Here is a 25274-nt window from a genome sequence, read left to right as displayed (position 1 = left end):
TGTCCTCTTTAAACTTAGAGGGGTCCATGGATCAGGAGGGAAAATGGCTCCATATGCTGTATGTCTGCCCTGTCCTGGCTTGTCTGCAGCGAGAATGCCGCCGTAGCTGCACAGTGCCAGTGGAGGCTGGGGTCAGCAGCCTGGCAGAACAGCTGTGCTCTTGGCACCTGGCTTCTGTGCCACTGCAGCATGAAGGACAGAGTCTGCCCAGCCGCAGTAGCTATCGCTTGAGTAGTGGAGGTGGTGGGAATCCATGTTCACGTAGGAGCTGGTGACACCATCCTAAACAAGCAGCAGTGACATCAGCCTGAACATGGGATGGGAGGTAGTCCGGGCAGGGGTGGGGGGTGTTGGGGGAGGAACCTGGGACTTTTCAGACAAGAAGACAACGCTTCTAACCTTAAAATGTGAAGGATTTAGAAGATGTTTTCAGGCAGTTCTCTGAAACAGGAATTACAGATATTACAGGACTCATTAAGATCTGCATAAAAAGCCTGTTGGAAACCTACTGCTCTTCAGTTAAATGTGTATGCACTCTGCTAATTGAGTAATGGAGACTGTTAATGCTCAACCCTAATTAAAATACAATTTTCCAAATGTGTTTGCTCAGTATCACTTTACATATGGTTTTAATGATGGATTTTTTTTAAAAAAAGTCAAGACTAAGCAAGTGACTTAATTGTTTGTATACACAATTTAGCTTTCTAGATGACGGCAGTGACAAAATGGGAGCATATATAGGACAAGCAATCCTGTCCCCCTTGTGTGCGAGTTGGGCTGAGATAGGACTTCTGGAGAAACCGAGGCATAAGAGGCAGACATAGTATTCAGAGATATACGGGCCCTGATGCTACTTTCTCCTCGCGTGACAGAGCATGGCCTTAAGCCCTTCCGGTTGGTTCACGTACCAGACTAGCCTGATTTTGGAGACATTCACTTAAACAGAATTACCCCTTTGTTGGTATCGGCTGACAAAACAACAAAAGTCTGAATAGCAGGACAGTGTTGCGGCAAGAATTCAGCTTCATTCCCAACTTGGGTAGGAGACTCTTCCCTGCCCAAAGATTGTCACGGAGAGCAGTAGCCTCTCAGGGAACCCAGCATGTAAGGAACAACCTACAAGGATGTGCTACGCCTGCGCCTTCTCTGGGTTACCACGTCTTGTGGACTCTGCAGCCTGGGCTGAGTAAAGTTGGACTTGTGACAGGTGTGTGTGTGAGATCTCTTCTCACCTGTGGGTGACCCAGCTGCAAGATGCATTCATTCTACAAAATGTAGGAAATGGGAAAGTGGCATTTTCAAATGCTTGACTTCAGTAGTCCATAATGAGCCCTGTACATATCTGATTTTCATCATGATGGTTCTGGACCCACATAGTTTTATGGAAGCTAGAGTAAGTTGGGTCAGGATCATGATCGAAATATATGGAGCAAGGCTGTGACAAACTGAGAAAGTAGCATCAGCAAACACGAGTTATACATCCTTGTTGTATATGCATGTATGCATAGTCTGAAGCTCATGGAGGTGAGATCCATGGCTATCTTATTACTGAAAGAATCCTCAGAACTTTCCAGTGTTACTGTTCATTTGGCTATTAATTGACCTTTTAAAAGCAGTACTTTTCAATATATCCTTTAATGGGGACTTTCATTATAAACACTGTGTCTACAAAACTTTGACCCACTTTATAACTTTACCAAGATATAATTCTTTATATATTTCTTCTATTTCTCTGAAATAATAATAGTTAATAATTCATATGTAAATATTTGTTTTGTAGGCTTGAAACTGTATTCCAATATGGCTTTGCTTGGACTCTTCTCTTTGCTGGTTCTGCAAAGTATGGCTTCAGGGGCCCCTTTCCCTGATGAAACCATTGCTGAGTTGTCAGTGAATATGTATAACCATCTTCGATCCACTGGGGAAGACGAAAATATCCTCTTCTCTCCACTGAGCATTGCCCTTGCAATGGGAATGATGGAACTTGGGGCCCAGGGGTCTACCCTGAGAGAAATCCGCCATTCAATGGGATATGATAGCCTGAAAAATGGTAAGTGTGCTTAGATTTGATTTCTCCAGACAGTTTGACTTTAGCTTTGAACTCAGTTGTGTTGTCTTATGCCAGAGGCAGCAATATTTACGAAGGAGAAGAAATAATCTCATTTAGATAATATGGCTAGGAGAAAGATAAAGCAATAAGAAAGATGTTGATTCTTAGCTCCATTTATGGCACAGTGAATCTAAGGAAATCACATCTTTTTAAAATCATTATTACTTAAATAAACCCCACTGTGATAAACAGCACTAAGCATGATTCTGAGGTTTCTAATCTAGAGGGGGAAAGCTTATATGCATCAATTATCACAGAAATAAATGAAAAATTATAACTGTTTTACATGCTGTATATAAAAAAAAAGCAACATGGTTTGGGCCAGCGCTATGGCACAGTAGGTTAATCCTCTACCTGTGGCGCTGGCATCCCATATGGGCGCTCTAGTCCCTGCTGTTCCTCTTCCAATCCAGCTCTCTGCTATGGTCTGAGAAAGCAGTAGAAGATGGCCCAAGAGCTTGGGCCCCAGCACTCACATGGGAGACTGGGAAGAATCACCTGACTCCTGGCTTTGGATTGGTGCAGCTCTGGCTGTTGTGGCCATTTGGGGAGTGAACCATCGGAAGGAAGACCTTTCTGTCTCTCTCTCTCTCTCTCTCTCTCTCTCTCCCACTGTCTGTAACTCTACCTATCAAATAAATAAATAAAATCTTTAAAAAAAAAACATGGTTCTTCAAGAATATCAGATATTTTGGCTTAAAGCCAATTGTATCTTTAAATGATATTAATGAATTTTTTTTGAAACAGTGTGTTATTATAAAAGTTATGTATGTAACAGAAAATTTCCAGCCAAAAATATTGTAATAACTTTGAAATTATGTAAATTTTATATTTTAATGCACCTAAGGTACAAGTGAATTAACTCATTTAAAAGTTAAGAACTGAAACAAGTTCTAATAGATTTTCTAGTTACAAGACTTTTTAAAGGTCCAATGAGAGTAAAATTTAGAGAAATATCATGAATTTTATGCAATATAATTAAACTTAGTTCTTCCTGATAATTATAAAATAAAACTAATTTAATGAAACTAACCCGAATACTTTGAAAGAAAATAACATAAAACATCTCTATTTTGTAGAAACTAACCAAATTTATAATATTAATGTACAGAAAGTTAATTTGAACATCAAGATACAGAACAAACATTGAAAAATCCTTACCATGCAATGTGAACAATAAGCCTGGTACAGTTCCCTTGAGCCCCTGCTCTTTTAATGTCCCTTGTCATGTTCAGTGCTCCTCCACTCCTTGATCTCTCACCACGTTTCTCTATTAATAAGCATCCTCTCTCATCTTGCAGGTGAAGAATTTTCCTTCTTGAAGGATTTCTCTGACATGGTAACTGCTGACGAGAGCCAGTATGTGATGAAAATTGCCAATTCCCTCTTTGTGCAAAATGGATTTCATGTCAATGAGGAGTTTTTGCAAATGTTGAAAAAATACTTTAATGCAGAAGTGAATCATGTGGACTTCAGTCAAAATATAGCCGTGGCCAACCACATCAATAGATGGGTGGAGAATAGCACCAATAGTATGTCATTTCTTTCCTTTGTTTCTCTTACAACTTGGCTTTAACTCTTTTATTTCCAAAGGCATATGTTTCCTCGCTCCCTTTGCTAGCATTCAGCTTGGTATGTAATAATTATTTTGTATTGGTTGTGGTCTATTTTAGCAACATTATATATGAATGAGCATTGAAAAAAACAGTAAAATCTTTTGGCATGTGTAGAATATTGGTCCTCTTAATCTGAAATCTGTACTCTCTGATTGAGCCAACTATTTAATAAATTAGTTTCTAGACAGAATGAGACAGTTTTTGGCTCCTTTAACAGAAAATGATTAAAATAAAACAAGAGAGGGTTAGATCAGAATTTAAAGATGTTTGTCAGCTTCAGAAACACAGAGTTTGATTAATAACATAAAAATTGTATAGGATTCATTTTTCTTAATAAAGAAGTCCATGTTAAACCCAAATAAATGATGAGGAATTAGAAAAAAATGCACTATTTTTAGTTTTATTTCTCATTAATATTTTTAAATATATTTATGTTTTCCAAATGTTTCATACTTTATCATTTAGTTTTCATCTTTTTTCCAGCAACATAGTTGAAACTAGGTTAAAAAATGAAACTACAGAAAATAGATTACTATACCTGTAATAAAGTCATTTTGCCAAAACTCTCTAAAATAATGTTAATCTAAAATTTTATTCAGGATAAAAATAACCTCATCAGATACTCTCTGTCCTATAATAACCAAAATATTAGGGCACCTTCTGCCTTAAAAAGTGCTGTGTTTATACACAGAGCATATACAGAGAATACAGAGCATATTTCAACTGAGAGAGTAAAATATAGGATAGAAGAGAGCTGTAATTGTTTAATATTTAAAGAATAAATCAAGAATAATAACTTACCTAAACTAGATTGAATTATGAAAATCTGTTTTAAAAGTTTTTGAAACAAATTTTTTTTACCAGAAAACTTTTACTTAAAGTATACAAAGTTCATTCATTTTGTAAACAACTTTAGGAACATAGTGATTCTTCCACCAAACACACCCTCCCAACCGTACTCTCACCTTTCTTCCTCCTCCCTCTCCTATTCCCATTCTTATTTTTTACTAAGATCTATTTTCAAATAACTTTACACATAACTTTGTAAGAGTAACTCTATGCTAAGTAATGAGTGCAACAAATAGTATGAAAAAAGCTTTTATTATATCTCATTTCATACAAGCATTCCTTTTTAAGTTGATATCTACTTTTCAATAAATGTTTAAATAAAATGTAAAAAAAAAAATTGTAAAACTCCTGTAATTAAACTAGTGTGGACCTTGTCCATGAGTGGACAGAACAACCAGTGAGATAGAGCACAATCCTGAATAAGACCCATGGAAATTCACCATACAATAAAAGTAGAACCTCCAATCACTTGAAGACTATTTAAAAATTATAGGAGATCTATACCTTAGACCATATATATGAATAAACCTGAAATGTAACAGAGATAGATAAGTCTGAGAACGTGGTTGGAAGAAAAATGATAAAATTAATTTCTGACTTGGATCTCACCTGGGTCTAACTATGACTTAAAATTCAATCACAACAACAAAATTATTTAACTACATAGAATATAAAGATCATAACTAACAGCTTCACAAAAACACTATAACACCCTAACAAAACCAAAAGCCAAGTGGGAGAAAATATTTCTTTTGTATTATCACAGATAAAAGACTTAAAGTCCTAAAAGAATAAAGAATTTTTTACAATTGAGGAAAAAAGAAAAACCAAAAATTAATGGAAAAAACATGATATGTATAAGTAATTTTTAAGTGACCCTTAAATACATAAAAATATGTTCACCCTTAAAATATATTTACATATATAAACTATATTCAAATATGTATTGTATAATAAAATGGAACTATAATGTGATACTATTAATTACAAAATAGGAAAATAATTTTGAATGCTTAGCACATCTGCTACCAGTGCTGTGAGAAAGCAAGCACTCTTTGTTAATGTAAAAGAAAAACTTTGGAGAAGAAGTTGGTTCTATCTACATAAGTACATATGTACTCATTTCTTGATTGAGCAGTTCCCTTTCTAGGAGTTTACTAAGAAGAGGAACTACAATGATATACAACACATTTGTGTAAAATTCTTCACTGCATCATTGTTTATAAGTGTAAAAGATTAGAAACATTCTAAGTTTACACAGAGTAGACTGAGTAAACCGTGGTTCATCCACTCCATGGAGTACTCTGAAACTTTTTTAGTTTTTAAAAATTTTTTAAGGTGATCAAAATTACAGGTATTTCATATATACAGATTTAGGAACATAGTGATGCTTCCCACCCTGCCCTCATTTCCACCCTCACTCCTACCCCTCCTCCTCCCTCCTCTCTTACCCTCTCAGTTTTTACAATAGTCTACTTTCAGTTTACTTTATACTCATAAGATTAACCCTACACTAAGAATTCAACAATTAGTAAGAAGAAGAAAAAACAAAAAAAACACTGTTCCTCATTAGTCCAGACAAAGGCTGTAAATAGTCATGAAATCTCAGAATGCCAATTTCACTCCTATATGGTACATTTTTTGATACTTTGTTACCTCAGATCAGGGTAAATATATGGTATTTGTCTTTTTGAGACTAGTTTATTTCACTAAGTATAATGGTTTCCAGTTGCATCCATTTTGCTGCAAAAGACAGAATTTCAGGGCCGGCGCCGCGGCTCACTAGGCTAACCCTCCGCCTAGCGGCGCCGGCACACAGGGTTCTAGTCCCGGTCGGGGCGCCGGATTCTGTCCCGGTTGCCCCTCTTCCAGGCCAGCCCTCTGCTGTGGCCAGGGAGTGCAGTGGAGGATGGCCCAGGTGCTTGGGCCCTGCACCCCATGGGAGACCAGGAAAAGCACCTGGCTCCTGGCTCCTGCCATCGGATCAGCGCGGTGCGCCGGCCGCAGCGCGCCGGCCGCGGCGGCCATTGGAGGGTGAACCAACGGCAGAGGAAGACCTTTCTCTCTGTCTCTCTCTCTCACTGTCCACTCTGCCTGTCAAAAAAAAAAAAAAAAAAAAAAGACAGAATTTCATTATTTTTATGGCTGTTATTCCATGATATGGTTGATTTCATGTCTTAGCTATTGCGAATTGAACTGCAATAAACGTGGGGGTACAGATAACTCTTTCATATACCGATTTCTTTTCCTTTGGGCAAATTTCCAGGAGTGGGGTGGCTGGGTCATGTGGTAGGAATATTCAGATTTCTGAGTTATCTCTATACTGTCTTCCACAGTGTCTATACTAGTTTACATTCCTACCAATAGATTAGGGGACCTTTTTCCCCACATCCTTGCTGGCATTTATTGTTTCTTGATTTTTCTGTATAAAATCCACTCTAACAGATGAGATGAAACATAATTGTGGTTTTCATTTGCATTTTCCTGATGGCTTCTGTCATGAGTGGCACACATAGGGCAGCTCTGTTTTCAAATTTTTGTGGAAACTTTTGGCAAACAGCATTGTAAGCTAAATTTATTTTCACTCACCTGTTTTCATCCAGTCAAAAGCATAGTTATTAGTTATTTGTTTTTTGGTTTGTTTTTTTTTTTTTTTTTGGTAGAAAGATGTCCAGTAAACACAGTGAAGAGTTTGAATTGGGTGACATTTAATCATGTTCATTGTTCAAGCATAAACTCAGAAACGTTTATTGTTTCTCTGTGTTAAGAATTTTACATACATCCTTGCAACTAAAAAGTGATGAACAAAGCCAGAAATTTCACTGTATGAAGTTCCATGGTTTGTGTAAGTGTCAAGATACTGCTGGTATTGTTTCAGTTGGTGTGAGTGTTTTGGATGCCCTTAATTCCCACATATATAACTGTATGTGTGTGTGTGTGTATTTTTCCTTTGAAAGTTAGATACTTTTCATTTTCATTACAAGGTTGTATTCAGTTTTTCTGAGCCACTCTGAGATATGGGGGTTTAGTAATCTTTTGTTTTCCCTTCGCCTTCCAATTTAACATGAATTTTTATCTGTCTATTTTTTTTTCTTAAATAGATTTGTTGAAAGACTTGGTATCCCCAAGAGATTTTGATGCTGTGACTCACCTTGCCCTCATCAATGCTGTCTATTTCAAGGGGAACTGGAAATCACAGTTCAGACCTGAAAATACTAGAACCTTCTCCTTCACAAAAGATGATGAAAGTGAAGTCCAAATTCCAATGATGTATCAACAAGGAGAATTTTATTATGGTAAGACAGACGTCCTGGCTTTCATTTCTTTTTTACAGTGTGTCAACACATTTCTAAGAAGGAACATGCAATATTCATTGCTCATACTGCTTGTCAGTCTAATTTGTGTCACAATTTCATTTCCTTTGCTCCATTTTGAAAGGACTGTGATCAGATCCTGAATGAATATTTTATGTATTAACAGTTCCCAATATGTTTCTTCAATTTATAAAGTTGACCATTCCTGCAGAGTGGCTTCATTCACTTGAAAATACCTGACATTGTATAAGAATATTCTGATTTACTCCAAAAAGTCACTTGTTTTGAGATCATTTTCATTGAACCTTATGTTCCACTAATAACTTGATTTGGGCTCCTACTATGTTTTGAATTACAAGTATTCAGTATTCTTCCTAGAAAAGGATGTTTTCTTTCCACTTTAAAATTTTTATTTCAGGGGCCAATGCTGTGGCTCAGCAGGTTAATCCTCTGCCTGCGGCGCCAGCATCCCTTATGGGCGCTGGTTCTAGTCTCAGCTGCTCCTCTTCAGATTCAGCTCTCATATGGTCTGGGAAAGCACTGGAAGATGGCCCAAGTCCTTGGGCCCCTGCCCTTCTGTGGGAGACCCAGAAGAAGCTCCTGGCTCCTGGCTATGGATCAGCTCAGCTCCAACCATTGCAGCCATTTGGGGAGGGAACCAGAGAATGGAAAACCTTTCTCTCTGTCTCTCCCTCTCTCTATAACTTTGCCTCTCAAATAAATAAATAAAATCTTTTTAAAAAAATTTTTATTTCTTATTTGTATATAGGAGGTGTCCAAAAAATTCATGGAAAATGCATATTATGATTAAACTGTGCATAGATTTCAAAAATTTCTTTGTACCAAAATAAACTTACCTTTTTGTTTTAAAGATTTATTTGTTTAAATGACAGAGTGGCAGAGAGAGGGAGATCTGGCGAGAGATTTTCTATCTGCTTGTTCATTCCCCAACTGGCCACAACAGTCAGGTCTAGGCCTGGCTGAAGCCAGGAGCCAAGAACTCCATCTGGGTCTGCCACATGGATGGCAGACACACAAGTACATGGGCCGTCTTCTTCTGCTTTCTCAGGTGCATTAATGGGGAGCTGGATCAGAGGTGAAGTAGCCAGGGGTTGAACTGGCCCTCCTGTCTATAAAGCCAGTGTTGCTTGCTGTGGCTTAACCCTCTATGCCACAACACTATCTGCTAAACATACCTCTTAATTTAATTTTCCATGAACTTTCTGAAGTACCATTGAATATATGGACAATATTTGTCCAAACATAGTTTCATTTATTTTTTTAAAGATTTATTTATTTATTTGAAAGGCAAAATTAGAGCGAGAAAGAGAGAGAGGGCCGTTCCAAAGCCAGGAGCCAGGAGCTTCATCCAGGTCTCTCATGTGGCTGCAGGAGCTCAAGGATTTGGGCTGCCTTCCGCTGTTTTCCCAGGCACATTAGCAGGAAGCTGGATTGGAAGTGGAGCAGCCAGGACTTGAACCGGCGCCCACATGGGATGCCAGTGCCACTACGCCACTGCTCCAGCCCCAGTTTCATTTATTGAGTGCCTGTATTCATAATACAACTCACTTTCTTTAGCATTAATTTCAAAGATGTCTCCTTGGATTCTTCAGAAGTTAAGGGTATATTAGTCTGTCCTATACACTATATTGAAATGTAATAATCGTTGTCATAAGCAGAAATGTAATTTTAAGACAAGTATGTTAGAGCTGTTATTATATTTTTAAAAAGTATGTTGTAATATTAAAAGACTAATTGCAGCTGATCAAATTAGCAGTCAAAGTAAGAAAGGAGAATACTTATTCATATTAAAAGCGAAGTGTTCAGTGTGATGTCTGAAGAACCCAATCAGCCATAGGAAAATATTCATAACAAAAACATTACACTTATTTCTTTTTAATCAGGGAAATTTTAAAGTAGTGACATACAGTTTATTTTAAAGACCTTTAAAAAGATTGATTTATTTATTTGAAAGAGTTATAGAGAAGGAAGGAGAGAGAAAGATCTTCCATCCACTGGTTCACTCCCTAGATGGCCACAACAGCCAGGGCTGAGCCAGGTGGAAGCCAGGATATAGGAGTTTCATCTGGGTCTCCCACATGGGCAGCAGGGGCCCAACACTTGGGCCATCTTCTGCTGCTTTTCCAGGAGAATTAGCAGGGTGCTGATTAGAAGTGGACATGAACTGGTGCCCATATGGAATGCTGGCCTCACAGGCAGTGGCTTTACCAGCTACACCAAAGTGCTGGCCCTAAAGATTTAATTTTTAAAAAAACAAGCCTAGTTAATTTAGTTAAATTTATAGCTCACAAATCTAGTTACCTAGTTTATCTTATTACCTAATTTGGAGATCTTAATCATAATATGCATTAGATATTGTACAATGCCTAGATTTTGTTTTGGTTGTGCAGTTTTGGCCTCAAGACTTGTAGTTGTGATGATAATAGTGTACCAGGTAATACACTGTCAAATTTTTTCTCTCTAGAGATAGGGAGGATGTTGGTAAATGTGATTGACAACTAATGTGGAGATGGGGCTTCATTTTTCTAGGACTTCTCATTGTTTCTAATGATATCCTACAAATATATTGAATTATCTCATTTGAAAATAAAGAGTAAGTCCAAAGAACAGGCTAGAACAAATGTGAAGTAATTCTGGGAATTCTAAAATAATGAATTCTGTGGTGCTGAGAATTCATTTGAATTTCAGGGCCTATTTTCGAATAAACCTTCTTTTTCAGATGCCTGAATTTTTTCCATTCTATTCACTGTTTTGAAAAAAGATTATAACAAATTTAAATATGTTTTAAAAGCTTTGATATGGCCATTTATGGTTTTTCTTTTCTTTTTAGGGGAATTTAGTGATGGCTCTAATGAAGCTGGTGGAATCTACCAAGTCCTAGAAATACCGTATGAGGGAGAAGAGATAAGCATGATGTTGGTGCTGTCCAGACAAGAAGTTCCATTGGCCTCCCTGGAACCCTTGGTCAAACCACAGCTGATTGATGAGTGGGCAAACTCTGTGAAGAAGCAAAAAGTGGAAGTATACCTGCCCAGGTGAGACCCCTCCCACAGTGCAGAGGATGGGCTATCTGTGAAAGTCTGACCTGAAAAAGCTTTTGCCACTGCGTTTGCATTTGAAGTCTTTTGTTATCTTCTTTGTGTGTATGCGTTTTTGTAGTATTCTTTCATACTCACATGGTCCTGCCAAAGATATGATTCAATGCTCTTAGCCTTGCTTTAGGGGGTTTTTCAGTTGATTGCCTCAGGCTATCATTTGCAGTGACCATCATGTGTATTTTGTTAATATTATAGCTGATAGTACCTGAAGATAAAAGTAGCTATGATGTTACTGCAAGAACTGCAGGCAAGCCACTGTCTGCAGTGCTGAGATGCAACCATAAATAAGCAGGCAGAACCTATTCTGCCCCAAATCTTACCCATGTCTGAAAGAATAAAATTCATGCAAAGCCTTTAATGTCTTGGCTACCATCCTGTAATTCTGGCCACCCACCACGTCAGACTTTTTGTAGCATGTTCTGTTCATGTGCTTGTGGTTATAGCACGTACATAATGCTCTTTTAATGCTTCTGAGTTACCATTTATGCTCTTGTTTTGGCCTTAAATACCCTCCTCACATTTCTTTGCCAAATATCGTTCCTGTGCTTCCAGGGTGCAAGTCTGTACCACTTCTAGGAAACCTTCTATGAACTGCTCAGTGGAGCAGCTGGCCCTCAGTGTGGCTTCACTTCTGCTCCTCCTGTTATGACCTACTGCCAGCCCACAATGACCTTACCTTCTGGTGGGTCTCATTTTCCTTCTGTAAGTTCTTCTAGGGCACAGCTGGTTCTCTCCCCTGTAACAAGGGACATTACAACTGTGCTCAGAATGAAATCCAGCTGAAGGAATTTATCCTGTCCTTGAGTACCTTCAAGTCACACAGGAGACCCACATATGGCATACAAATAGGAAACACATACAACATGTGTATAAATGTGTACATCTTAGGTTGGAAACCAAAACACATCAGTTAACAGATAACGTGTGTGTGTGTGTGTGTGTGTGTGTGTGTGTATGTAGAAGTACAGTTCCAATATTCTTTCCATTCTAAGAAAATTTTTCAAATATGATTAATTACTATGAGCATATAAAAGTGATAAGACATTGATATTAAAGCTGAATTATTAAAAACTCCTAAACCTATTCATATTTATTCTAATTTTAGGAATTATCATTTAAAAGGAAATCTTATCTAGATATTTATTTTTCCAAAAACTTAAGATAATTTTTGTCTAGAAAATTAAAATATGTTATATATTCAGAATATATGATGGCACACTATGTAGTATATTCACAAGATAACATTATCCTATGTTACATATTCATTACATAGCATTGTTATATATTATATGGTCACAAAATATAATCAATATGTAGCCATCTTTTTCTTAGTCTACGTATAAAAATCAAGGTACTCAAACCAGATGATTGATTTTTTTCTTTTAGACTAAGATATTTAACATGCAAATCTTTCCATGATAAAACATAGATGTAGAATGATTCCACTAAAGTCTATTCTCAAGGAGAAGTAATTGATGAATACCTAATGAGCTGAGTGACAATTAGCTTTTACATGTTTAATATATAAATGATCTGTCTTAATTCCAAAGGGCAATTTACTTTTGAACATTAATAATCAAATGTAAATTATTATCCAAATCGGGTCTAAACTTGTAAAAGAGGTCATTTACTCTGGTGATTTTTTTCTATCATTAATTTTATATTTTTCTTTGCATTTTATAAAGGATTTATTTTGATCCTATGAGTAATAAAATACAGTGTCCATGAGTTAAGTGCAGTAACTACAAATGCTCCAGCTCTGTTAGAATGCAAAGTTATGTCAGAGAATTTTAGCTGAGTTATAAGTGAATGTTTAATAAGTATCATATATTCTAATTCAACCATATTCACTAGAAAATGCGGCCTCCAGGTCCTGTCCATTGAGAAATTGAATGTGGCAGCAGAAGAAAATTAAATTTTCATTTTCTAAGAGATACTCTTCAATTATGGAATATTTAGCTCACTTGCTCATATTAATGCCTGTTACTAAACGAGGCACAGCTAATTACCATGTATCCATTTTTCCAGGAGTCCTATGAACTCTCCCTCTGCGTGGCTAATGCATATACAGGGAGGCTGAAAAGCCAGATCAAATAAACGTGGCTTCCCTTTTTAACAGATTGACTGTTTTTAAATGCATACGTGTTATAAGAATCAGGGGAAACTATCTACCCGCTCCATTTTACAGCATTAAGATTCACTGACTGTTGAATGAAGGTGATGACTGATGTGACCCAGTTTTAGCAAAGGTGAAAGATTTTTTTCTAATATCTAAATTCTAGGTTTACTCAGCTGTCAGTCTTCAATGGTTTGTATAGTTTCATTCATACAGAGATATTACTCTGAAAATGCAGCTTTACTTTTCTGTAATTTGACCAAATTCTTGTCCTGAATGACAGGTGCTTTTACTCTTTATTATTCCAGAGTTTATACAATACAAGCAGCTTTATAAGAGGTATAGGTTGTTGGCAGGGGGACAGGGAGTCAGAGGTGGGGGTGGATCCAGAAGTAGCAATTACTTCTGTATTTTTCTATATTTTCCTCTGAAAACAAAACCTACAGGAATAGGAAACTGCATTGAATTGAACTTATATTTTTATCCAAAATGCAAAAATCTGTTCAATAATTGCTATACCCATGTCATATTACCAAATCCAGTGAAATATCACAAGGTTCATACACATTTGGACATCTTTAAGATTTAGGTAGGATTACCAGGTCTTCTTCTAGTTTATCAATGGAAGCAAAATAACTCTTCTGTTATATAAAATATAAATGTAAAATATCTAAAAGGCACTTTAAAAATACTACTTACCATGGAGTAATCAGAAAAATAATTGTTACCTATCATTGCATTGATTGTTCAGTGTACATTTGAAGTCCTAGTTTTTATTCTGTGTTCATTTCATAGATAGCTTTCTTTACATTTTTCTCCAAATAGATTTTTCAAAAACCTGATTTTTCTTGAATTGTGTCCTTTTCATTACATACTCTTTTTAGTATTTGCTGAGATAACTTAGGTAAAAGAAAATGTTTCTAAACTCAACATCATATATTCTTTTTATTTATTTAAAAATATTTATTTTTAAAATATTTATTTATTTGAGAGACAGAATTACAGAGAGAGGGAGAGACAGAGAGAGAGGTCTTCCCTCTGCTGGTTCACTCCCCAGATGGCCGCAACAGCCAGCTGGAGCTGGGCTGATCTGAAGCCAGGAGCCAGGAGCTTCTTCCAGGTCTCCCACGTGGGTGCAAGGGCCCAAGCTCTTGGGCTATGTTCCATTGCTTTCCCAGCCCATTAGCAGAGAGCTGGATCAGAAGAAGAGCAGCTGGGACATGAACTGGTGCCCACATGGGTTGCGAACAGTGGAGGCTTAACCTACTGTGCCACAGCGCAAGCCCTATACAGTTTGAATGCAGATGTACCTTGCTGTGCCACTCTCACTTTTATGGTCTCAGGTTTGTCATTTGTGATCAGAGTGTTGGAAATCAAAGCATGTGGAGTAGTTTTTCAGTTTGTAATCAGAAACCATTCTGTTGCTTTGAAATGGATATTTATTTAAAGAATTTAGTTTCATGATTGTAAAAGAAAGCAAATGATAAATCATTTGGATTTGTTCAATAATAGGAATGGTTCTCATTAGATTTTTTTATGAAAATTGATGAGCTTCTAAATTGTTTATAAATTATATTATCTTCTATGCAGATTATGTTTGCTTTTTCAAACACTTGGCTTCATATGTCTATCATTGTCCATGCTTCTGACTCTCCATACCTCTTCAACTTGAAAGAAAGTTGTAAATGTACAATTATGTTTTATGTCTTTATCAAAACAACCTTAATAAGGCTTGCTTTGGCCTTTTATTTTTACATTCAGTGAATGTAAAATCTGCTTGTAATGTTGTTTTATTTTTAGAAACCATTATTTGCCGTCAGAAAGACCTTCACTCATCTCCTCATTCTACCACCTGTTACCTGTGTGACTAGGGCAAGTTTGTAAGGATCAGTTTGGTCTTCAGTAGCCTAGCTATTATAATAGCTATCTCCTAGGGCTATTCGAGATCCTCATATGGGTGGTTAAATTAACTATTGTACATTAAAGGATTTTCTCACCGTCTGAAACATAGTAAACACTCAATATAAGGGAGATTATAATGATTGTTTCAATATTAGTCTATACTGAGAGGAAAGAGAATAATTGAAGAAAAGCGATTTTCTAAAAGTTTAGTAAGAAAAAAAAAGACAATGTAAGGAGAAACAGAGATTATTTACATCCTACTTTCATCTTTGGAAAAAAGAATCTTATGCACAACTAGGTTTTATTTCATTTCAATCCAAAGGCTTTCCTATCCCAGGCACTGTAAATATTGAAATAAATAAGATGCTTCACTTGACTAATTTATGGTTAAGGTAGCAGAAACTAATACAGCTATTTAACCAAATTACTTGTTTTCACAAGAATGCAAATATACCTCCTAATATCTATAATAATGTGACATACACAGCTGGAATATAATATTAGAAAGCTCTTCAATGTATTCCTCTTACATGCCAGCATGTAAGTCCTAAGACTTTTGCAAATCTTTTAAATCCTTCCAACAATGCTCTGAAGTAGGTATTGTCATGACCATTTTCCACAAGCCGAAACTGAGGCTCCAAAATTAAGGAGCTTGTGGGAGGCATTTGGCATAGCATTAAGATACTGTCTGGGATACCTGCATCCCGTATCCGGAGGGCCTCTGTTTGAGTCCTGGCTCTGCTCCCAATTCCAACTTCCTGCTAGTGCATATCCTGGGAGAGAGCAGGGATGGCTCAAATACTTCGGTCCCTGGCACGCAAGTGGGAGACAGAGTGAATTCTAGGCTCCCGGCTCAGCCCCAGATGTTGTGGGCATTTGGGGAGTGAAACATCTGATAGAAGATCTTTGTCTCTCTGTCTGTTTACCTCTCTCTGCCTTTCAAGTAAATAAAAACAAGTTGCTTTCAGGAAGTAAAAATAATCCTTTACTGATATTTTCCTTCACTTGGCAATTTTTGATGGATCAGGGTATTGGATGCATATCTTTGCTCTGCCGCGGATCAGCTGTCTGACCTTGGTTGCTTTATGTCATCCTTGTGCCACTCACTTTCTTTTATTATCCAAGGATAATAATGATATCTGCCCAAAAGACTATGGAGATATTTAATCTATTTTTATACTCTCAGAATGATTCCTGGTACACAGTAACCCTCATAGAAGCATTCAACAAATAAACAGATAGCGACACACACACACACACACACCTGAACTCATCAGATGCATCTGCTAGGGCACCCTCTGCTTTCCTACTCCTTTCCTTTTGAGGTGTGTATCGTAGAATAATTCTGCTTTCACAATCGATGTCTGCTTTTGGTAAAAAACAAAATGAACAATGTTAAGTCTAAGTTAAAGGATAAAATTCAATACTTAAATGAATGTTTGATAAGCACATAATTTTCTTTTGTTCTTATTTTTCCATAAACATGGGCCTGCTAAACTGCTTTCCCCTGATCATTCCTCTTGGTGTCTGTATCTTGTTTACAGCATCATTTCCTTCTCCTTCTTCTTAAAGCAACCGTCAGAAATGATACTGTTTTATCATTTAGTGACTAACACAGACTTTGCTCCTTTAAGGACACAGTGTATTACCTAAAACTTCATATTTATGCTCTATATTGATCAGAAAGTGAATCTTAGAGAAAGGGGAACCGGAAATGATACTATTTTATCATTTAGTGACTAACACAGCCTAAGCTATTTTAAGGAAACAATGTATTACCTAAAACTTTGTATTTACTCTCTGTATCAATCAGGCAATGACATTTTAGAAAAAGGGAAACATTTGCATCAATCCAGTTGTTTTCACTTTTCCAGAAACAACCCTTGCTTTTAAAAATGCGTTTGTTAATGCAAGTCTGTGTGGTTGGTGCATGTCTTTCACTAGAAAGACTGGTGATGCAGTTCATTGGTGTGGGGGAAATTCCACATGAGGACAATGAGACTTGCTCTGAAAGCCATTTTCTAATGTTAGTGTTTTGTTGATGACCACTGTACTTGTTTTCACTTAATTTTTAAATAATGCTTTATTTCTTTTTATGAAAGTTATACACATTTATTCATAAGTCATTAGGTCTATTATAACAAAAACCAAATACCTATTATTCTTTCATTTAAAACAATCTACTATCATTATAATGGCACATAGTTTGTTTTTTTTTTTTTTTTTTTTTTTAAGATTTATTTTATTTATCTGAAAGACAGAGTTACAGAGAGAGGTAGAGACAGAGAGAGAGGTCTTCCATCCTCTGGGTCATTCCCCAGATGGCCACAATGACTGGAACTGTGCTGATCCAAAGCCAGGAGCCAGGTGCGTCTTCTGGATCTCCCATGGGGGTGCAGGGGCCCAAGGACTTGGGCCAACTTCTATTGCTATCCCACCCAGGCCATAGTGGAGAGCTGGATCAGAAGAGGAGGAGCTGGGACGAGAACCAGAGCCCATATGGGATGCCGGCACTTCTGGCCAGGGCATTAACCCACTGCGCCACAGCACCAGCCCCCATAGTTTTTAAGATGTAATATTTAACACATTTCCACTGATTAATTGTTCTTCTGTGATGATATCATGAGAACAATCTCGAGTTACTATAACCATGGAAATGTACTTTTTAGTGAAATACATTTTGTGTTTCCACTCTCTGGGTTGCATGAAGTTGACCTTTGAACGTATGAATTGTACAGCAGAACTTGGCTCTTATTTAACCTTGTCCATGGGGGATTAGGGAGTGAGCTGCAACATGTGACTAGGACACTAAGAAGAAAATGAAATACATGGGTAAGTGTGTGATTAGTCATTACCATATTAAAAGAAACAGTGTTTCTTAGGTTATTTACTGGGTCACAAGATTACAGAACCACTCATTTACAACTTTACATAGTACTATGCTAATGAGTCCTGATCTCAAAATCCATTTGTTCTGTCATACATTATGGCTTTGTGCATATACTATATATTTTCCTACTTAAGAATGTAAATCCTACTCAGGTATGTCATTCTCTTTGATGGTCCTTGTTTTTAAGAGCATAATCAAGTGCTCTTTGCAGTCAAAAGCCAGATTTGGCATAATTTACCATCTATAAATCCAACATTATCTATCATTTTATTCCTGTCCCAGGTAATAGGATGCAATAACTAAACACCTTTCCCCCTACATTTTCTCCAGGTTCACAGTGGAACAGGAGATTGATTTAAAAGACATTTTGAAGTCCCTTGGAGTAACTGAAGTTTTCATCAAAAATGCAAATTTGACATCCCTGTCTGGTAAGAAATGGATACCAATTTTAAAAATTTTATCCAATAAAATCTTAAAATGATGATGTTAAATTCTCTATTTACTGTGCTCTTCTGAGCTACAACATAGTTACCAATTGTCAAATAAATCTAACCAGAAATAGATTTTACTTCTATGAGCAAAACTATAAATACAGCCTTAACATCCAATTTATGTTTTCTGATCCATTCCTTATCTTTGATAGTAGATTATGTTCTCCAGAGACCTGTCCTATACATCACTGAACTTTTCATTCCCTCGGACACGATGCCTTAGAGACTAGATAATCAATAAATGGGTTGATTGAATATACCAAGATGTGCCATTGTAATAAATCAGAAGAGAAGGAAAGAGGAGAGCATAATTGAGTGCCTGATATGAAAACTAAACACTTTTTAAAAGAATAAAGAAAACCGACAAGATGATGTAAACAGTTCACTAAGTCTATGATGAAAAATGGTGGTTTGGCAGCAGTCTTTTAGCCTAGTTTCTCTCTTTTTTTTTTTTAAGTTTTTTTATTTGAAAGGCAGAGTTACAGAGAGGCAGAGACAGAGAGAGATAGAGAGACAGAAAGCAAGAGAGGTCCTCCATCTGCTGGTTCACTCACCAGCTGGCTGCAACAGTGGGAGCCGCACCGATCCGAAGCCAGGAGCCAGCAGCTTCTTTCAGGTGCAGGGGCCCAAGGACTTGAGCCATCCTCCATTGCCTTCCCAGGCCATAGCAGAGAGCAAGATCAGAAGTGGAGCAGCCAAGACTCAAACTGGTGCCTGTATGGGATGCTGGCACCACAAGCAGTGGCTTTACCCACTAAGCCACAGTACTATCCACATAGCCTAGCTTTTAAGATAGCCATGTCCCACATTGAAGAGCCTAGATTCAGAACCAGGCTCCACTTTCTGGCTGCAGCTTCCCACTAATGCCTACCCTAGGAGACGGCAGTGCCAGCTCAAGTAATAGAACCCTGCCACCCATTGAGTTCTCAGTTCCTGGCTTTAGCTTGACCCAGTCCCAGATATTATGTGTGTTTGCTGAGTGAGCCAGCAGTGGTAGCATGCTGTGTCTCTCTACCTCACAGGAAAATAGCACACACACAAAAAAAAACTGTTTTGAAAAAGCAACGTCAAAGTGTAATTGACATATTGGAGTGTTGAGTCATGTATTTTAAACGTCCCAAGGACAGAAGATGCTAATTGCAATGACTTGATGAGTACACACTGTATACATGTGTTGAAATATTACACTGTACTCTATAAATATGTACAATTACATGTTAACAAGTCATATTTCAGATAGAAAAATTGTTATTCTTTGATTAACAAGGATTTTTTTGCATTTGCCCATTTATTCATTTCCCCAACAAATGTCTGTTGGCTCTTATTTTACATTTTGCTATTTAGTTTGTGTAATGTAAACTAATTTAGTATCCTGTGGATTAGGGATTAGCTGGTGTGTTCACATTGTCATTCACTGACAAGTCATTTCATGAAAAAAAATTCTGAGGTAACTGTTTTGAGGAATTATTGATTTGGATATTCCAATTTGTTCACAGTAAAAACTCAAAGAATGTTGGTAAAGTATTTAGAGTGTACAAAATGCTTTAGAAAGTATTTTTAAACTGCTGACCCCAAGAAATTCATCAATAAAAAAAAAGCATCAGAGAACTTAAGGATTAATAAAATAAACTTATATAATGGTTTTTTTTGTCATTTAAATAGATGACAGAAAATAAAATAGAACATGTATTTTGATGAGAGAGGTATGTAGTAAGATAAAAGAAACTCAGCCAATAAGGCCTGTAAATGTGGAATTCATCAAGTCCAGTTATCCAGCTGGAGAGCCATGAGGTGATGGAAGTTTCCTTAGCAGTTCACCTGTTAAAGGAGAGATTTTACTTTTCCTTTCCTGCAGCAGCAATCTTTAGAAATACAACTTCTGGGGCCAGTGCTGTGGCGAAATAGGTTAATCCTCCACCTGCAGTGCCAGCATCCCATATGAGCACCAGTTCTAGACCCAGCTGCTCCTCTTCCAATCCAGCTTTCTTCTGTGGCCTGGGAAAGGAGTGGAAGATGGCCCATGTGCTTGGGCCCCTGCACCCACATGGGAGACCAGGAAGAAGCTCCTGGCTCCTGGCTTCAGATTGGCACAGCGCCAGCCGTTGCAGCCATCTGGGGAGTGAACCAATGGATGGAAGACCTTTCTCTCTGTCTCTCCCTCTCCCTGTCTGTAACTCTGCCTCCCAAATAAATAAATAAAATATAAGAAAAAAGAAAGAAGAGAGAGAGAGAGAGAAAGGAGGGAGGGAAGGAGGGAAGGAGGGAGGAAGGAAGCTTTTAAACCTGAAGTGTGAAGACCCATGGATTGAATTCAGGGAAACTGATGCCCCACCCCTGAAAATGCCCATAAGTGTGCATGCATGTGTGCTGTCTCTCAGGGCACACAGGCAGACAGACACACAGAGAGAGACAGGGAAGGGGAGGGGAGGGGAGGGGAGGAGAGGGAAGTCATATTTTTCAAGAAATTTCCAAGAGGAATTTGTGATCAAAAAACCTTTGCCCTCCCAGATTCAAGATTGGGCAGACTGTTTTCTAAGCAGCACTCAGCTTCCAGCAATAAGTTGATCCTGGTGTATTTTGTATCAGAACTTCAAGTCCTCATCCAGAGAGCTTATAGCCCTAAGCACTAATAGAGCTTTTCTGAATGTCTACTATATAAATGTTCCTGTCCACACAAGAGAAATGAGTCTTCCCTGAGTAAATGTTTTCGTGGCTCATATTCAGTCCCTTAGGGCTCTGAACCCTTCAGTGGGGCTGTCAATAAGGCAGGACTGGTAGAAACTTAAAAGGTTATATGGTATCTTTGTACCTGAATCAGAAATAAACCCATGGCTGAGTCACCATATAATCTACAACTCTAAAGCTCTTTTCCTGAGGAACCCAGAGAATCTGTCTTAGGATACTGGCCAAATTCCAACTGAATAATTATGTTCTGCTTTCTTTACATGACTCTCTCTGCAGTTGATTAGCGATCCCTCACTGTGTCACCTAAACATCCAGGCAGTTCTGTTGCACAAAGTAAATGGCTGCAGCCTCCACTCCTGAGGGAGTCGCACTGCAGTGGCAAATCGATTCTTGTAGTCAGTGTAGCTTATAATTTCTGACATCTTTGGAAGGATTATGTGCTAACATTTAATTGCCTTTGCTATGCACAGAGACAGTAAAGCAGAAATATACATTATGAGTGCAGATGGTTTGGGATTTGAAATGATACTAGAACCTCTATATGTTCATGTGATGAAACCGCCATGGGGGACTGAATCCTTCTCAGTGCCCTGCTCACAGTTGCATTCCCAACCCCCAGCCTAGAGCTGACACATAGTTGAGACCCAGGAAATGGTCACTGAAGGATAAAACAGAAGGGAGGAAGAAGAGAGCAGGTCTCCTCCGGCCCATCTTACACATTACATTTCTGGAAACATTTGCCTGCGTAAAACATCAGTAGGAAATCCCAGATTTGCCAGTCTCAAACATCACCCAATTGAGGTCTTCAGGATCACTTGATGGAAGATCCAAAGCAAACCTGTCAAGATTTCAGTGGGACTCCTTTGATCCTTTTATTATTTATTTATTTATTTATTTGAAAGTCAGAGTTACATAGAGAGAGGAGAGGCAGAGAGAGAGAGGTCTTCCATCTGTTGGTTCACTCCCCAATTGGCCGCAACAGCAGGAGCTGCGTTGATCCAAAGCCAGGAGCCAGGAGCTTCTTCCAGGTTTCGCATGAGGGCACTGAGGCCCAAGGATTTGAGACATTTTCTACTGCTTTCCTAGGCCACAGCAGAGAGCTGGATTGGAAGTGGAGCAGCTGATTCTCAAACCGGTGCCCAGATAGGATGCCAGTGCTTCAGGCCATAGTGCCAGCCGCTCCTTTGAATCTTCATTTATTAGTTTTGTCAAAGTCTCGGTTGCCCCAATGTGCTAGTACTCCAACCAACACATCCCTTCTCTTTCTCCTTCCCATGCCCCCATACACATTTAAAAATCATTCAAAAACTTTTTTTTAAAGATTTATTTATTTATTTGGAAGACAGAGTTTCAGAGAGGGAGAGAAGTAGGGAGGGAGGGAGCGATAGAGAGAGAGCAAGAGTGAGAGAGAGAAAGAGAGAGAGAGATCTTCCATCAACTGGGTCACTCTCCAAATGACAGAAAACAGCCAGAACTGGGCCAAGCCAAAGCCAGGAGACAGGAGCCCAGAGCTCCATCCATGTCTCCCACATGGGTGCAGAGGCCCAAGTACTTGGGCTGTCTTCAGCTGCTTTCCCAGGTGCATTAGCAGGGAGCTGGATTGTAAATGGAGCGGTCAAGGCTCAAACACCTGTATGAGATGCTGGCACTGTAGGCAGTGACTTCATCTGCTATGCCGTAGCACTGGCCCCAATCAAAAACTCTTAATTGTCACAACTATAAAACACTCCTCTTCCTTTATAGTCTATAGCATTTATTTCTGCATTGTTTATTTGGGTCCCATATTCTCTGCTTTTTATGGATGGTATTTTTTTCACACATCTAGTTTTTTGCATCTCCAAATAATATCAAAATATTGGTGATTAAAGTGTTCAGTACTCTTAATAGCTTTCAAAATGCCCAGGAGAATTATTTTCATGCAATGTACTCTGTATTTTAATGAGGATCTAATGGTGTTTAGTTATTTAAGATTAGTTATCTTCCATGCTACATCTACTTCTTTCATTAACAATTGTTTGTGAGCTAGTGTGAACAAAGTACTATGTAGCACAACTATAGAATTGACTGTGACATCAAGCCTGAGCCAAAAGAACATGCAGTCTTTCAAGGAGAAAGTCATAACAGCTGAATTTAGTAACACGAAGACTGATAGAAGTATTTTATTAGACAAATGGTTCTCAACAAGGACAGTTGCCACCCCCCAGCTCCCTCTACCCCCCCCCACACACACACCCTACTCCACCTGGGACGATTTGGCGATATCTGGAGACCTTTATACCTTTATAGGGAATGCTCCTAGTTTCTAGTGGGTGGAGGCCAAGGACGCTTTGAAACATGTGCAGCACACAGAAAGGCCCTCTCAGTGCAGGATGATCCAGCCAAACTTCAATGGGGATGAGACTGAGAATCCCTATACTAAGAAAAACTTCAAGAGAAGAGATATGGAAAAAAGAACCAAAAGGCAGAACGAGTACGTATTGGATCCAAAGACTGAGGACGGATTTTAAATGCATTGAGTTTTTAGCAACACCTGAGAAAGTCACTGCATAGAGTGTGGGACAGAAGCTCTTGGACAAGAGAGGAGGTTTCATTTCATACCCCACTCCCTGCTGTTGGGGATTTTACTTTGTATATGTTACTTTTTCAAATAAGATTCTTACTTAGCAATTAGAAGGAAAATTAAGTAGCATTCATGGAAGAGTTAATTAGCAAACTTTTAAGCACCCAGAGAACAGCTCAGTGCAATTGTGACCCTGCTACATTCTTCAGTTATGTAATGAAAATGTTATCTTTCTTCAAAAACAGCAAACACGGTTTAACAGTGGGGAACAAACAGCCTGCATCACCTTCTCTTGCTTCTGGAAGAACTGACTTGACATCCTTGGCGCAGACCCCGAGTTCACCCTTCCACTTTTTATTCCCTGGCATCCAGTCTTATTTCAGACTCTCATTACTGCTGCCCTAGACTATTTCAATAGCCTCTAACTGGTTTCCAATCTCTCTGCAATCTAATCTGTCTTATCTACCACCGCTAAGATGAATCGCCTTAAGTCTCCCTCTCGTTGCAGTCCCTGCTGAAGTCTGCTTTTGGTCTGCTCGGCCCCATCCATTGCACCCTCAGCAGGGCACTGAGCCCTCAGCCCCTCCAGGCTGCACCCTGGGTGATTGCTTATGTACGACTTGTGCTCCAGCCACACTGCACACTCGCTCTGTGCTTCGCATCTCCCCAGCTCCCATCTTGATGAAATCTTCCCCTCTCGAAATACTTTCTGAACAAGCATCAGCTCAGATATGCTCAGCCACCAGAATTGCACCAACCAGAAGTAACCACTGCTTCTTAGATTCTTGATAGCTTATGGTTTTCTTTATGGAACATACCGTAGATCAGCTTACATCACTGTTATTTATGCATCTAATGTCGCCTGTTAGAATTTATTTTTCATTTTCATTTGCTTATTTTATTTGAGAGGCTGAAAGCCAGAGAGAATGACCTCTCATTCACTGATTCACTCAATGAACGCACAGGGGACAGGAACTCAATCCAGGTCTCCCACATGGATGGCAGGGACCCAAGGTCTTGAGCCATTACTTGCTGCCTCCCAGAGTGTGCATTAACAGGAATCTGGAGTTGGGAGCAGAGCCAAGACTCAAATCCAGGCCCTCCGATATGGCATGTGGTTGTTCCAAGTGGCAGCTGTATCAAATGCCTACTTCTCCTGCTAGAATTCAATCCCCCTGCCCAAGATGGAATCTTATGCATTTTTCCTCCAGTGCCTATCACTGTACTTGCTGCTTGCTACTCATTCAGTGAAGAAATCAGTAAAATAGGATGCTCAGTATATATTGTCTTAATTTTTTAATCTTAATTTGATGTCCATTGTTTTTGACACTAAATTCCATTAACATAAAATGCAGTGAACTTTGCAATAAACATGCATGGCAGAGAATGGGAAGAATCATTTGCCTTCTCAGGTTCTATTTAAATGCTCATCCTGGTGTAGTGTAAGGCTATTTTTGTAATGGAAATGAATGATTGTCAGCATTTGGATTAATAGATAACCCTCCTGGAAGGAGAAGGGGGAAGGAGAAAGAGTAGTAAATCTTTCAGCATAAAGTGCAAGCTTTAATAAAGGAGCCAATAAAGAAAAAGGAATTAGGAAGACACAGAAAACTTCCATGCAG

At 38.3% G+C, this 25274-nt stretch overlaps 1 protein-coding gene across 5 annotated transcripts in view; it reads left to right on the top strand.

The window, feature by feature from the left end:
* SERPINI1 (serpin family I member 1) overlaps positions 1–25274 on the top strand; it is an 89211-nt gene that overhangs the window by 49402 nt on the left and 14535 nt on the right. For all 5 annotated transcript variants that reach the window (XM_070073192.1, XM_070073195.1, XM_008266443.4 and 2 more), the window contains exons 2-6: positions 1781–2050; positions 3412–3642; positions 7677–7871; positions 10741–10945; positions 18247–18344. In XM_070073192.1, the coding sequence (XP_069929293.1) occupies positions 1801–2050; positions 3412–3642; positions 7677–7871; positions 10741–10945; positions 18247–18344 (979 nt within the window). In that variant the 5' untranslated portion in view covers positions 1781–1800. The remainder of the gene's footprint in view (positions 1–1780; positions 2051–3411; positions 3643–7676; positions 7872–10740; positions 10946–18246; positions 18345–25274) is intronic.

Source organism: Oryctolagus cuniculus, chromosome 4 (genome assembly GCF_964237555.1).
Source record: "Oryctolagus cuniculus chromosome 4, mOryCun1.1, whole genome shotgun sequence".
Lineage (NCBI taxonomy): Eukaryota > Metazoa > Chordata > Mammalia > Lagomorpha > Leporidae > Oryctolagus > Oryctolagus cuniculus.
The sequence above is the reverse complement of the archived record's forward strand: the minus strand, read 5'-3'. Positions and strand labels throughout refer to the sequence as shown.